Below are 15,992 nucleotides of genomic sequence, written 5' to 3'. Positions count from 1 at the left end.
CCACACTACTAAACTAACATACTAACTAGTACACACACCACACCCCTATACTAACTAGTACACACACACCCCCCACTACTAAACTACCATTCTAACTAGCACACACACCCCATACTAACGAGTACACACACCACACTACTAAAGTACCATACTAACTAGTACACACACACACACGACACTACTATACTACCGTACTAACTAGTACACACAGCATATCCCCCACACACTGCTGTACTATACTTCTATACTACCCTACTAAACAGTACACACACCACATCCCCATACTAACTAGTACACACACCACTACTAAACTACCATACTACCTAGTACACACCACATCCCCACACACTGCTGTACCATACTTCTATACTACCCTACTAAACAGTACACATGCCACACTACTAAACTACCATACTAACTAGTACACACACCACATCTCCCACACACTGCTGTACTATACTTCTATACTACCCTACTAAACAGTACACACACCACATCCCCATACTAACTAGTGCACACACCACACTACTAAACTACCATACTAACTAGTACACACACACCACATCCCCCACACAGTGCTGTACTATACTACCATACTACCGTACTAACTAGTACACACACCAAACTACTAAACTACCATACTAATTAGTACACACACCCCACATCCCCCACACAGTGCTGTACTATACTACCATACTACCGTACTAACTAGTACACACAGCATATCCCCCACACACTGCTGTACTATACTTCTATACTACCCTACTAAACAGTGCACACACCACATCCCCCACACTGCTGTACTATACTTCTATACTGCCCTACTAAACAGTACACACACCACACTACTAAACTACCATACTAACTAGTACACACACCACATCCCCACACACTGCTGTACTATACTTATACTACCCTACTAAACAGTACACACACCACATCCCCCACACTGCTGTACTATGCTTCTATACTACCCTACTAAACAGTACACACCACACTACTAAACTACCATACTAACTAGTACACACACCACATCCCCCACACACTGCTGTACTATACTTCTATACTACCCTACTAAACAGTACACACACCACATCCCCCACACTGCTGTACTATGCTTCTATACTACCCTACTAAACAGTACACACACCACACTACTAAACTACCATACTAACTAGTACATACACCACATCCCCCACACACTGCTGTACTATACTTCTATACTACCCTACTAAACAGTACACACACCACATCCCCCCCACACTGCTGTACTATACTTCTATACTACCCTACTAAACAGTACACACACCACACTACTAAACTACCATACTAACTAGTACACACCACATCCCCCACACTGCTGTACTATACTCTATACTACCCTACTAAACAGTACACACACCACATCCCCCACACTGCTGTACTATACTTCTATACTACCCTACTAAACAGTACACACACCACACTACTAAACTACCATACTAACTAGTACACACACCACATCCCCCACACACTGCTGTACAATACTAGGATACTAGCGTAACGTTGCTAGGTAACACCAGCTCGTGCCCTATTTGAACGTATAAGCGGTGACGTTTGCTAGCTAGAGCGACTAGCATTACTGTATATTTCTCAACAGTTTATATGTATATTACTTATTTAAGAATGGAATGTGTTATATCTTTCAAATTAACTTACCCGAAATATTTCGATTTTTACTCCCATCTTTTCGGCGCCGTCAAAAAAATAAAACTGAGGGTCACCCCAAATACACTGCATGCACAACTTCCGGATTTTGTTTCCCCTTTAAAGTAAAAGCTCGAATAGCCGACTGTTGAGCAATTTCAAAAAACATTTTCAAATGCATAACATTATTATTTATATTATTTATATAAATTTCATACTTTTTTTTGTACACAATTGTTTGCGCTTATTTCCTTCACACGTTGGCCTTTTTTTTTTTTTTTTTGGAAGAAAATTCGAGAACCCGGATACATTTCCGGGATATTTCAAAATGTCCCGCCTTCTATCGTGCGATTGGATGAGATTTACATTTGTGTAGAACCTGTCCAATTGGAAGCCGGTTTGTCGGCGCGAGCTACCGCGATGACCAATCAGTGCGCAGAGACCGGGTATGTTCGATATTTTTACAAAACAACATGTCGGAGTTAGTATGACGTCAGAAGAACGTTCAAGATACAAGTTACGTCATGCAACCTTTTATAAAATTCTTCCTAAAATATTATTGTCAGTGAAATACGAAACCTTATGAACTCGGATATTGTTTCGTCACTCAGATTTAATCAACGATACACTGTGATTTTCTTTTCTGCTAATTACTGTCTTATTTATTTTTTTCCTTCGTTTAATTAATTATTTGTTTGTTTATACTATATATCTTCTACTTATTTTTTTTGTTTCGTTACTTGTGGATAGTTAATTGTATAATCAAATCTTTTGTACCTGAATCTTGTTGTTTTTGTACCTGAAAGTTGTATTGTTGTTCTTTCAAAATAAAAATAAAAAGTTACACAAACACACCCCTTTAATAATCACAACAAAAAAAAGAATAATAATAATACATAAAAAAATTGCAACATGCAACACCATGGTGTTGAGGTATTCAGGAAACATGTTCTGTTCAGAAGAAAAGATTTGACCAATAAACTTCCCAGGTTTCCAGTTTCCATTTTACTTACAGAATCTACTGTTCAACTTCTATAAACAGCTGCCAAATTCCAAACTTTCCAGACTTGTGCAAAATTTCATCATTAAATGTGAGGAACTCCTCTGAGGGTTCTGAGGAAATTGTTCTCGAACATCACATTATTATGCATCTGACTGATAATATTCTTTCAGATACACACTGGATCATCTCCACAACACTGATACTTACAGGTCTACCGTCTTCCTCATATCACTTATCTCACCCCCACACGACATCAAGCTCCTTCTGATCCTTAACCGCTGCTCTACTGGTCCCACATCTCTTCAAGAGTCTTCGTTCTGGCACTTCCACCTGAGGAACGAACAGCAGTCTTCAAACAACACCTAAAGACCCTTATCTTCCAGAAATACTTATATAAGCACTACTATACATCCTAACAATGTTTTCTTGAGCATTTTTACCAATGGTCATTGTCCCAAAACAGCTTCAGAGAATTAAACAGGTTATAAAATATATGTTAGTGCCTATATACAATTATACCTAATGAACGAGTCAGTGGCAACTGTGACAAAGGAAAAACTCCCTGAGATGGCATGAGGCAGAAACCTTGAGAGGAACCAGACTCAAAAAGGAACATCATCCTCATCTGAGTGGCACCGAATGTCCATTCATTACTGTTCCATCGCTGTTGAGGTGTTCTGTTTAAACGCATTTTAATACCGATTAATATTAATTACAGTCCAAATCCATCCAAAACAGTTCTTGAGTTGCTCAGTTACTTCATAGATCTTTAAACTGTTCCTGTGGAACCATCCTTAATGTGACAAAATTATTTCCTTTGAATATCAAAAAGATGTTCCACCAGATTGGAGATTTGTGTGAGATTCATTCTGCCAGATATGGCAGGAGATCTTTTCCTCCAACCCATGTGAAGCAGATCTTCATGGAGCTGGAGCTTTGTGCACAAGAGCATAGTCATGTTGGAGAAGGTTTGGGTCTCTAAATCAAGCAAAGGGAAAATTCCATGCTGCTGCATCCAAAGACGTCCTGTACAACTGTACGCCTTCCGACCTTGTGGAAACAATTTGGGGAGGAACCACATATGGCTGGAAAATTCAAGTGTCCCAGAACCACTGTTCATATAGAGTATCAATCTACCTTCAAGAGAAAAGGAGAGTGAAAAAAGAGAGAAAGGGTATCTTGTGAAGGAACGATTGTCTAGATAAAAATAATCAGTGTTGGCAGATCATAAGGGCCTTGCTTAAGGGCCCAACAGTGGCAATTTGGTGGTGCTGGGATTTAAACCCATGGCCTCCAGCTCAGAAGATGCATTACCTCATTATTGTACTGACAAGGTCTTTGTAATCGATACGATACCACGCTGAGCTCTGTATCCTGCTCAGTACTGATGCACCGTCATTGCCATATCGTCTCATCGCACAGTATCATTTTTTTATATAACAATTTTGTTATATCTAGTGATAATTTACATTGTCGTACGTCGCACCTCAGCCCTGGCGGAACCATGTTTTCTTTCTGCATGTTGTTGAAATGATGATAGAAAAACTTCATGCTTCCTGAGAGTAACCAGGCTGTGTGTTGGATCACATCACATTAAGTGTTGAGCATTATTTTTCCCATTTTTCCTACAGTTCAATAAGCTTTCAGAAGAAACACACACGGGCCTGGATAATCACGCTGAAATTCTCACATGCATTACTGATTCTTTTTGGGTTCTGGCTTTGTAAAAAGCCTCCTGGCGCGAGTTCTAACGCAAACTTTTGAAACACTTCAGGTTTTTGAAACTTTCCTTTTGATCCAACTACAGTGCAGCCATCTGACATACAGTTCCTGTAATAAATATGTGGAGAGACTGAGTCTTTTATGGTTTTTTGAAAGCAACATGTATGTTCCATTTGTTTCCATGGAAATTTAACAGAATGAGGATTTACCGGGGCCCCCGACCTTCCATTCAATAACACAGAGCCCTAACCACTGAGCTACCATTTCTTGTGATCCAGTTCTAGATATCACTCCAGAAGACAGTTTGCGCTCTAAATAACGCTTACAGAGCTCGGATGTATGCTTCGTGAAAGGAAAGTGAAAGGAACCAACATGGCAACCATTCCATGCTTCAACACCATGCCATTCCGTCTGGATTGCAATTCCAGACGGAATTGCATGGTGTTAAAGTATGGAATGGTTGCCATGTTGGTTCCTTTCACTTTCAGGAATAAGCCTCCGACCTTCCCTGCTCCGAAACAACCCCAAACCATTAAGCTTCCACCTCCATGTACGACTGTGGGGGGTGAAGGAGTCTGAGGTCATCTTCTCTCGTGTTCTCCATCTCACACAAGGTCTTCTGTTACATGCTACATTTGGACTCCACAGAACCTCCTTCCAGTCGTTCACTGTCTAATTCTTGTTTTTTTTTGCCATTCACAGAGTTTGTTGCATAAATACAGAAGGAACATGCACGTGTGTCAAAACCCATAAAAGCTGAGGTGAGTTCTAAGCATTCTAGTGTGAAACAAACAAAACAGAAAGAGACAACACCAAAGAAAACAGGACGAGACCCTTTTTTTTTGTTTCCTTTTAATTTTCTATAAAAGAGATGAGTTTATATCATGATTATAACAGAATCATTAACCTCGATAGCTCACTCACATACCAAACAGTAATCGAGGGAAATGTTGAACACAACAAAATAAAACAAAATAAAACAAACAAAAAAAAAAACCCAAAAAGAAAATACCTGAATAAAGCAAACTCTCTGGTTGAGATGCAGGTCAGCACATTCTCCGGTGAAACCATGGCACATTAATGTCTGACTGTTACTGAAGAAAAAAAAAAAAAAAAAAACAACACAAAACAGAATACATTTGAAGGCTTGAAGGAATGAAGTGTTTCTTCTCTTACCTTTAACAAACTGATAAAGAAAAAAAAAGGAAAGAATCGTGTATATTTATGTGGACTTCGTCAAAAGGGGTGGAAGAGGGGAAAACAAAAACAAATAAACAACAAAAAAAAAGCGATAGCAAAGCAACTCGTTCATGTGAAGTGTTTATGAACGCTCCGGAGAGGAGCACGATTTCCGACCGTGCCACATACTGAAGACCGACACACTCTCTTTCACGTGCGCGCACACACACACACACACACACACACACACACACACACGTATCCCCAGCTATCCATACACACAGAATACAAGTATGCGGCAGCTCAAGAGACGTCCTCGTAAAACAATGAGAAAAGAAGAAACTCTCTGGGTGAAAAGAAGTCCAGCTAAAACTAGATTTAAACCTGGATATTTGTAAATGGGTAGAATATAAAATGTTGACCTTTCTTTTTTTTTTTTTCTTTTTTTTTCTTTTTTATGCTTTGTACACAGGCTTTGCATCCCTCCCACACTAAACTGCAAGTTCTTCCTCCTGAAAAAAACAAAAACATTTGCTCCCCCACCCCACCCGCACGTCAGTCCCTCCCCGAGAGTAGGATATATGCCACCTAGAATCGCAATACAATACAGGCACTGGAGAAAACACCATAGGAGAAAACTCAAGAGAACCTGCCTTAAAGTGTGCCCCCTAATCCCCCCCCCCCCCCCAAACCTGACTCAAATAACATAATTAGAACTCACATCCACTATAATTGAACAAGAACAATGATATAAAATCAGAACTGTTGCAATTTTTTTTTTTTTAACTTTTTTCTATTTTTTCCTTTACCCCTAAATCTCTCATTAATCAGTCATGTTTAAGAACACCCCACCCCCACCCCATTTACAGTCCCTCTCTGGTTGCTTATCATGAAACGGGAAAAGATATAACCAAAAACATATAGACCGCGAGAGAGAAAGTCAGAGAGAGAGAGAGAGAGAGAGAGAGAGAGAGAGAGAGAGAGAGAGAAAGAAAGAAACATGCAAGAAATGTCCGAGTGCTCGAGAGGTGACTTCAGAGGAGTCTCGGAGGATTCAGAGTCAGCCGGCTGCTCACACACACTCGAGCTGTACTACCGTGAACCACTTTTCCGGACGCTTTCGGGGGTCTTCTTTCTAGAATGTATAATACACGAAAAGTCATGTTGCACTGTACGCTTTCGGAAAAAAAAAAAAAAAAAAAAATACCACAAAAAAAAAAAAAGTGTAATCTCAAACAGCTTCTCTGATGATGCATTAAAGTATAACTTAACCTTTTTTTTGTCTTCAATTGGCAGAATAATGCATATATTAGGTATAATCTACTAACAAGGCTACCTAAACTTTCACGTCTGCTGTGGAGGACAAGAAAATAGAAATATTTATATATTAAAAAAAAAAAAAAGGGAAAAAAAAAAAAGACACTTAATAAAAATAATAATAAAAAAAAAATCTCAGGGACTCCATTGTTTGGCATAGACTTTAGAAGAAAGGGTTAAGTGTTAAGGTTTAATTATTTAAAAAAAAAAAAAAAAAAGGAAAATTTTTTTTTCTTTTTTATTTTTTTTTACAGTAGATCCTAATGCAAAAAACAAAGAAAAGAAAGTGATAACACGTGTGTATTATTGACGTTGTTCAAACCCCTGGTCGGTGAATGTATAGTGTGTACGGTGATGTTGGCGTGTACCTCCTCCACCTCCTCCTCAGCTGAGATATCACGTTATGATCATGAGTTGTTAGCATAAATCGCTTTCTTGTGTTTTTTTAAAACAAAAAAAAAAAAAAAAAAAAAAAAAAAAAAAAAGTGAAAGGAGGGAGAAAAAAAACGCAATACCGCCTATGACAGGTAAATCAGTACATGGTACATCAGTACTGGTGTCATTTAGATATACTTCCACTGATATCAAGGTCCAAAGCATTGCTCCCATTCGTGCGAAAGAGTGCCCCCTAGTGGAAATGTCCTCTCTGTCCGTTCCTGCTACTTATATGGGTTTTAGATCCAGGAATAATGCCAGAGAGGCAACGGGTCCCAGCTCAAAGGGTCCCTCTTTAAAGGTTTCTTTTTATTTCCCCCCTGCTAAGGCTACAGGGGGCGTCCTTGTCAAGGCCTCAGCTCACCCAGTGCCATCTCTGCCTCTGCGGCGCATTTCTCATGCTCTCAGTTGGGGTCTTTTTCAAGAAGAAAAAAAGAAAAAAAAAAAAATTTTAATTTTTTTTTTTTTTTTTATTCCCTTACTGCTTCATCGGTCCATTTTTCTCTATGAGGAGGAATCCGTTATTTTGCTTGGGTTGTGTTTTCGTTTTTAAGTTTATTCATTTTGCAGTCTCTTGTGCCTCCTCGTGCATCTCAAAACAAGTTCTCCTCGAAGATCGCCATCAGATCGCTTTGGAAATTCATGTCGATGGTTGCTGCCATCTGTAGGACAAAGAGAGAAAGAAGTTAAGCGCAGAATGACTAATCTTTAACGCTTATTTTAAAAATAAATGCAACACTGCAATCATGTTTAGTCCTTGTTTAGGAGATCTTGTTGAGGAAATATCACTTGCACTTGCTCACTTTACATCCCCTGTGCAAACTGTATAGTTAAAGTCTTTATTAATTTATTACAAATTATTTATTACTAGTTTTTTTTTCTTCATATTTTCTATAGGGACCAGGCCGTGGGACGGGATCAGGCCGGGCCGGACGTTCATGCAGAAGCATTAATCTGCGGTAAAAGGTACTAAGATGAACTCACCGCCTCTCTCCTCCTCCTCTCTTGCTCACGGCGGCGTGCAATCTCTCGATCGTTGGCGTTCTGGTTGGAGGCCGGAGACTGAGGCGGAGCCTGTGGCGGCTGCGTGGCGGACGGTGTCTGGGGCTGTTGGTTCGGCGTTTGGGAGGGGGTCTGGTGCTGCTGTTGCGGTGGAGGAGCCTGAGCCTGCTGGTGCTCCGAGCGCCTCCTCTGCTCCTCGTGGGGTCTTCGAGCAACCTCCATCGAATCATCATCATCACGCCCCCTTAAGACGGAAAGAGAATCATACACATCAAAACACATCCGTCAATGTACATGTAACTGCCCTAAGCTTGCTTTCATACCCAAAAACTGACTAATTAGATAAAAAAAAAAAAAAAACACCACAGTGCTCCTGAGAAATCTGCAGAACGTTGGTCTCACCTCTGTTTCTCCTGCTCTCTGCGTAGCCGGTCTTTCTCAGCCTGCTCCGCCTGAGCCTTCAGAGCTTTCTCCCTCTCCTCCTTCTCCCGGGCCGCACGGCGGAACTGCTCGAAGCTGTCGCTGCTCGATTTCACCGCGGACGACGGCGTCGATGTGGACCTCTGCGCCAGGCTGGCCCACGAGCCCATGTTCTTCAGCTTCACATCCTGAAGAACAAAGAACGACAATAAAGATACACCACTGGATACAGAAATGTTGGCATTGTATATATATAAAAAATATTCTGAACGATCAAAGTTGTCCCTGCCACCCACCTGTACCTTTTTAGGCGCCACAGGAGTCTTGGGCTCCTGTTTGAACTTGTCCTTCTCCGGCATGGTGGGGGGTGGACCGCTCTGGTCTGAGGAGCGGATCACGGGGCGAGACGTGTCCAGAGGCTTCATGTCAGGCCCTGAGATGGAGATGCAGACGTTGTCAAAAGGTCTTTTCTACCACCAACCCCAGATATCAATTAAAATCTTACAAATAGCAGGTAGAAAAGACACAACTACAATTTCCTGCCTTAATGTGATTCTTTTTAGGATTGTGTAGACATAATAATACGATTCCCACGATTTCAGACCGGTGGCTGCATGCAAACGGTGGCTTCATAAACCTCCCAAACATTAAAATGTGGAATCTTATGAATTCATGAATATAAAATTCTGAACCGTGAAGATCCTTTCACAGCTTTAAGACTCACTCTGCTGCCCATGACCTTGCATTTGTGTTTTGCTCTCAGGCTGTTTGTGTGGTTCTTGTCGTATGGGAGGGCTGAAGGACTCGCTCCTCATGATTGGCGAAGGTGGCTGCTTCTCTTCCTTCAGCAGGCTGAGTGCTGGTGGCCCTCGCTGCGGCTCCTGTGGAGAGGAACAACGCAGAAGAAGAGTTACACCGGGTGAATTTAAAGAAGTAGGACGACAGTGTGAATGGAGCAACACTCACTTTTTTGGGCTGGATGTTTTGTGGAGGAGACTGATGGACTACAGGAGGATACTGAGAAATCTGAGGGGAATGCATCATCAGAGGAGACGGGTTCTCTCTCAGGTGGCCTGCTCAAAACAGAACGTGTTCAAGGTGAGCCGTTAGGATCAAACACTGATCAAGACGTGAGAAACATTGTATTGATTATAACATTATTTGAAGAGGTGTAACACGTATTCCTACACCCCTAATTAATTGCAGTATAAATCTGGGATGTTAATTCGGACCTGTGCTGTAGGGATCAGGCTTGTGTTGACGTGGAGAAGGATGCTGCTGCTGCTGCTGCTGCTGAATGATTTGCTGTTGAGCTTTATTCGGGGTCATGGCCACCTTGTGCTGCGCCGGCTGCGTCTGCGTGGTCTGCACTGGACCTTGTGAGAAGGCCAGCTGTTGCTGTTGGCTCTGCGACTGCTGCATGTGCCTGGGTGTGTGCGTGGGCATCTGCGGTGAGGGCTGGTGCGCTGGAGCAGCCTGGGGCTGAGTCTGAACAGGCATTTGAGTCGGCACAGGCAGCTGTGACTGCACCTGCACAGTCTGCAGCAGGGAAGTCTGGCTAGGAGGCTGCGCCTGACGGCTCTGGAGGGACTGCATTAGTGGGACCTGCTGCTGCTGTCGACCCTGCTGCAGGTGGTGCTGCAGGAAGAGGACCTGGTTGATGGGCATGGTGGGCACGGGTTCCTCGTCGTCCTCCAGCAGCAGCTGAGGAGGCTGTGAGGAGAGCAGGCCCTGCGGGGTGAGCGTAGGAGGGGACAGAGGTCTTTGGCGGATGGGCTGAGGGGGGTGCAAGAGGTGTGGAGGGAGGTGATGCTGGGGTTGAGGAGGCTGCTGGGGCTGGAGCTGCAGGGGCTGCTGGGGAGTCGTGGGCTGAGGGGGTTTAGAGGGGAGCGGCGCCGCTCTGTTGCTGGGACGAGAAGGCTGCTGAGGCATAGCGCTGTGCAGTGCTGCGAAGGAACACGAGAAAGAGAAAAAATGACATTTGATTATTTTAGCCAACACTCACAGTATAGCATTCGGATCCGATAAGAGCTCATACAGTTTCTAGACATTTTTCATTTCAAAATACTCTTCCAGACTCCAAAATGCTGAATTTCCTAAAGATGGTCTGAGACCATATTTAACATCTAAAACAACGATTTTAAATTCCAACTGTAGCATGCGTTACGTCTCTGATGTAAGTCAGAGGCAGAATCTCTAATGTTTTCCATGTGTTTAATCGCACGTTCCGGGGCGCTGTTTTGTCACGTCAACTGCTACCTCGAAACGTAACAACCAATCACAGCGTCTGAGAGTCTGCTCCTAACTCCGCTAAAAAACCTTCAGGTCTTGTCCACACTGACACATTTTCGTTTGGAAGTGCAGATTTTTCTCCCCGTTTTGGTCTTCTGTCCACAGTGAATTGGGATTTTCATTCAACAAGGTCTTTTCTGCAACATTTCAAAGAGCCGGAATGTAAATAAACGCCAGGTGGAAATAAAGCAGGTTGAAGCGTTTTTTTACGTTTTGCTCATGCGCAGTACAAGGACCCAAAAGTTTTCAGACGTTTCAGTGTGGACGAGGAACATTTTATATTTTAGAAATCCAAAGAGAGATGGTATGGAGATATAAATATCTTTCTCTATATTTCTCTATTCCAGACCTGGAAATCACTTAAATCAATTCCATACTTTTCCAAAATGTGTAGGAACCCTGATTTCTGCACCAACAAACAAGTCATTTTGGAAAAGTTCAATACAGTTGGACGTTTTTTTGACCAAAGAATTTGCGTTAAATGACAGCGAACCGTTTTTATAGTAGGTTTGAATTGAATAATTAGGTACTCAGTCCTAATCCACATTTGATTCAGTGAATTGCAAAAATAAATAAATAAAATAAATAAAAAAATAAAAAAATTGTATATAGGTGCACTGTGTTAGTAAAATATTTGGATGCTGGAATGTACCTGGGGGTTGAAGGATGGGGTGCTGGTTTAAGAACGGGTGCGTGTCAGGTGACTCAGGGCCACTTGCTGTGTGAGCGTTGAGGTGAGGAGGGGCAGGAGAGGACGAGTCGTTGGCATGGTGAGGCATGGGCATGAGGGACTGTCCGAAGTGGGGCAAAGAGTCAAACGTGTTCTCAAGTAGCTGGGATGATTCCAGAGCCGTGACTGGAGGAGCCATGTATGCTGCGGGAGACGGATGCTGCTGCTGCTGCTGCTGCGGCGGCGGCTGCGGCTGAGGTTGTTGCTGCTGCTGCTGTTTTATATGAACAGTTGGCTGTAAGACTGGAGCCTGCGCCTGGAGGGGTATCTGAACTATACCTGGAGCTATGACCGGGTGGTGGCCTTTCTTCCCCTCTTTGGCAGAGTGACCTCTCTTCTTCATTTTAGAGGCCATTCCTAAGTTGAACAGAAGATAAATGTTTGGTTGTAAAAAAAAAAAAAAAAAAAAAAACAAGCAACAAGGCCACTGCTGAGAGTAAGGGATAAGAAACTACACCGTCTTTACCTGACTCGGAGTCTTCGCTGTCAGACGAACTTGACTCACTGCTGCTACCCGAGTCTGAAGACGAGCCTTTCGGCTTGGCGCTCATCGTCTCCATGGTCTTCTCTGTAATTGTGTAGAGGAAACATGAATGTGCTCCGTCAATAATATAAACAATCATCGTTACTGCGAGTTCTGACAAAAAAAACCAAAAAAAAAAAAGATTTCTTCCAGTTATGACATTGCGGAACTACTGCTTGACAACGACTTACGTTTATGCGCTGCATTAAAATTATTAACCACATTTGGAGCATTTAACGATCTGAATTGGACAGAAAGCCGGCTTTTCTTTTCCTTTCTAAACACGTATTCGGAGACGAACGCTTTAATTTGAGCAAACCCGAGCATGAGGCACATTAACGAGAGGAGTAAACAAACACATATGCCACCAAACAGATGGTGAAATCGTCTGAACGAGATGCTCGGGCGACCATCTTTCTTAGAAACATGCCGAAATGTTGTATTTTTCATGTTTTTTCGCGTTAAATATTACAGCTTTTTTCAATTAAATAACTTTACCGGTTATCTGTTCATATGTTTATTTGTTTATCCTTTATTCAACTTGGGGCAGCAGTAACCTACAACAGACACAGGATAGAACACGAAATTCTTTATACACTGCACAAAAAAAGTATTGGCCGAATGTATTTGGACACACGACTTGCCACGTGCGGTTCTTCTCCATACCATCAGAGGAACACAACTGTATATGATGTCTATGGATACGGCATCAAATAAATTTTCCCTCCACTTGAACTCGAAAACCCAAACCTGCTCCAGCATGACGGAGCCCCTGTGCTCAAAACCAGCTTCATTAAGATGTGCTTTAACATGGGTTAGAGTGGAAGATCTGCTTTCTGCTCCAACCCTATTGAACACCTTTAGGATGAATTGGAACCTCAACCCAGGCCACCTCACCTTCATCCTTACACGACTCTACTAAGACCCTTGTGGCTGAATGAATCTCACACAAATCTCCACAAAATCTGGAACATCTTCCCAGAAGAGTGGAGGTAATTCCAACAGCAAATGGAGACTAATGGAGACTAAAGGTGGAACGGGATGTTAAATAAAATCTGGTCTACTCAAATACTGAGACGTTACAAAACAGATACCAGACAAACCTGGAGGTTTCTTCTTCTTGCGGAGACAGGAAGAGACGTATCTCTCCAGCTCCCGCAGCGTGGAGGGTTTCAGCGTCTCAAAGTCGATCTCGATCTCGTCCGGGTTAGAGTTTTTCAGCGAGGGCTCGCGAGACTGAATGATGTGGACCACGCGGCCCAGCTTGTCCCCCGGCAGCTTGTTGATGTCGAGGCTCAGTTGCCTCTTCTCCTCGTAGGACATGGGCTTGCACTTCTCACCAGGAACCAAGCCTGTGGATCCTGGTCCCCCTGCCAGAGCCAGCTCTTCCATGGGGTCAGGGCAGGGTAAAGGCTGAAGGATGGGATTCACGACGCCTGGGGCAGGAATGGAGCGGTTGTTCTTAATGCCCTCCTTCTTACTGCAGGACCAGAAAGAAAAAAAACAAAAAGACATGTATTAAAATGTGTGGTGGTTTCTGCTAATAAACTGCATCATCTCAGAGTTTCATATACGTATATGGAGACTCTGAGGACATTAATGTAAATGCTCTCTGGGTCACCTTGGCTTCTTGGTCTTCTTAGGCAGAGGATCCTTGTTGTTCTTGTTCTTGCTTTTCGGCGTCGGGAGAGCAGAAGGAGCCTCGAGGATCTCGTCCAGTCCAGGGATGGCTTTCTTTTTGTGCTTTTCCTTCTTCTTTTCCTTCTTGTCCTTTTCTTTCTTCTTTGGTTTGCTGGCCTGGGGTTGAGACAGGGCTGCCAGCTGCTCGTGGACCGCCTTGAGCTGCATCACAGAAACAGCAAGTACGTCAGGATTCTAATTATACTCCACACCTCGTCTTCAGATACGCCATATACCAGACTTATGAAATCGACTGTGATTCTAGTGCAGCTCAAAAAAAAATCTTGTTTTTAAGTCAAGGAACTACTTAAAAAAAAATGTAATAAACAAATTAATAAAAAATCCACTCCAGTCCGTGACTTGAGTCTAATGTAAGCATCACATGCTATTTAATATATTTATATAAATGCTATTTTTTTTAGCAAACTAAATGAATAAATAAAAAAACTCCTTTTATAGCGTCATTTATAATAATGATGAGAAATCACAAATGCGGATTCAGGATTCAGACAGCGTAGAAATCCCACACCCATGCATCATTTTTATAAAATGTATGATTTAAAATGTATTAAATAAATAAATAAACCCTCCTCACCTGCTCCTTGAGTTCAGCCAGTCTCTGCGCCCTCTCCTCCTCTGAATCGTCGGTGGAGGATTCCGACTCGGACGAGGAGTCGCTGGAGCTGTCGGAGGACGAGGGAGCGGCGATGGGCGGCTGGGGTTTCACGGGGGCAGCGGGGTGCAGTGCGGGGTGCAGCACGGGGGCAGGCGCAGGGGTAAAGACCTCCTCTGCCTCGTCTGGCATTTTAGCAAAGCGCATCTCGAACACATCCTGTAGAGCGAGAAGTAGCTGTTAATGACCTGAAATGGTGGCGGGTGACGTTTGTGCGTTTTAGCACACGCGCCTGCGTACCTGCAGCTTGCGCGCCATCACCACGACCTCGTGGTCTGGAGGGTTGTACTTGTAGCAGTTGGAGAACATTAACCGCACGTCAGCTGCAAACTCCTGCGCGTCTCTGTACTGTCTGGTGTCCAATTTGTCCTAGCAAAAAATAAACAAAAAAATGACCATAGTCAAAAACCACACTGATGTTGGTTCTGAAGCTACATAGTGGCTTCCCTTTGAGTCCATTATATAATGAGTGTTAAGTTATTTTCTCCCACTTCACTGAGAAAATATTCTAATCCCCCACCCCAAACCATGAATTCCGAAATTCCAATTTTTTCACCTTGATGGTGGCGAGGTCCATGGGGTGTTTGATGATGTCATGGTAGTCATGCAGTCCCAGACTCTCCACATCCACCGGTTTGTAGAAAGGCCACGCGTAAGCGGTGTGCTTCTTAGCAAGCATCTCCTTCACGATGCCGGAGCAGTAGCGCAGCTGTTCCAGCACTTTGGGGCTGCAGGGGCCGGCCGGCACGCTGAAGCCGAGGTGGTGCTGGGAATCCGGCGCTTCTTTCTTGGGTTGTTTAGACGGCCGCACGCTCTCTCGCCGGGGGAGGGTCTTCCCCGACTTGGATTCTGCGGGAGAGGACTCGCTCAGCTGGTCGTTGGCGGTGGGAGTCGTCGTGTCTGCTTTCCTCTTCTGGCTTTTTCTCTGCTGTTTTGTGGCAAAAGGAGACAAACAACTTGAATAAAGGGGATAATAAATGTCTTTTAACATAAACACTAGAAATTCAATATAAAACCATCTCGACTTTGTGTAGGGGTGGTAAAATTCACCAATTTGCATCGGTACAAAAGATAATGATGTAATTCATCGATATAAGAAAGTGTTTTCAAACATATTTGCATCGGAAAATCCCGATTTATTCATATCTACCATATTTTCGGGACTATAAGCCGCTACTTTTTTCCCCACTCTTTGAACCCCGCGGCTTAAACAATAAAGCGGCTAATTTATGGATTTTTCCTGGGTTTTTCCCGGGTCACAATCTTCAAGCCAAAAAACTAAGCCCCATAACATTAGACCAATGAAATTGCAGAACGGGTTCAGGTGAAC

The 15,992-nt window shown here is 43.0% G+C and overlaps 2 protein-coding genes across 8 annotated transcripts in view; both read right to left on the bottom strand.

Annotated features, from left to right (window-relative positions):
• Positions 1-1,934, bottom strand: part of LOC124376085 (protein PET100 homolog, mitochondrial) — a 3,701-nt gene extending 1,767 nt beyond the window's left edge. Inside the window, exon 1 of the mRNA XM_046834974.1 lies at positions 1,699-1,934. Within this exon, the coding sequence (XP_046690930.1) occupies positions 1,699-1,779 (81 nt within the window). The 5' untranslated portion in view covers positions 1,780-1,934. The remainder of the gene's footprint in view (positions 1-1,698) is intronic.
• A 5,428-nt stretch (positions 1,935-7,362) lies between these two features.
• brd4 (bromodomain containing 4) overlaps positions 7,363-15,992 on the bottom strand; it is a 51,781-nt gene continuing 43,151 nt past the window's right edge. For 5 of the 7 annotated variants that reach the window (XM_046834617.1, XM_046834623.1, XM_046834619.1 and 2 more), the window contains 14 exons: positions 15,219-15,590; positions 14,903-15,031; positions 14,585-14,821; positions 13,931-14,151; positions 13,413-13,789; positions 12,253-12,354; positions 11,709-12,143; positions 9,997-10,710; positions 9,731-9,837; positions 9,489-9,645; positions 9,061-9,197; positions 8,747-8,952; positions 8,327-8,588; positions 7,363-8,004 (listed from right to left, as the gene is read on the bottom strand). In XM_046834617.1, the coding sequence (XP_046690573.1) occupies positions 7,936-8,004; positions 8,327-8,588; positions 8,747-8,952; positions 9,061-9,197; positions 9,489-9,645; positions 9,731-9,837; positions 9,997-10,710; positions 11,709-12,143; positions 12,253-12,354; positions 13,413-13,789; positions 13,931-14,151; positions 14,585-14,821; positions 14,903-15,031; positions 15,219-15,590 (3,525 nt within the window). In that variant the 3' untranslated portion in view covers positions 7,363-7,935. The remainder of the gene's footprint in view (positions 8,005-8,326; positions 8,589-8,746; positions 8,953-9,060; positions 9,198-9,488; positions 9,646-9,730; positions 9,838-9,996; positions 10,711-11,708; positions 12,144-12,252; positions 12,355-13,412; positions 13,790-13,930; positions 14,152-14,584; positions 14,822-14,902; positions 15,032-15,218; positions 15,591-15,992) is intronic. The other 2 variants (XM_046834622.1, XM_046834621.1) reach the window with 2 other exon arrangements.

The sequence above is a fragment of the Silurus meridionalis genome, chromosome 22, assembly GCF_014805685.1.
Source record: "Silurus meridionalis isolate SWU-2019-XX chromosome 22, ASM1480568v1, whole genome shotgun sequence".
NCBI lineage: Eukaryota > Metazoa > Chordata > Actinopteri > Siluriformes > Siluridae > Silurus > Silurus meridionalis.
The sequence above is the reverse complement of the archived record's forward strand: the minus strand, read 5'-3'. Positions and strand labels throughout refer to the sequence as shown.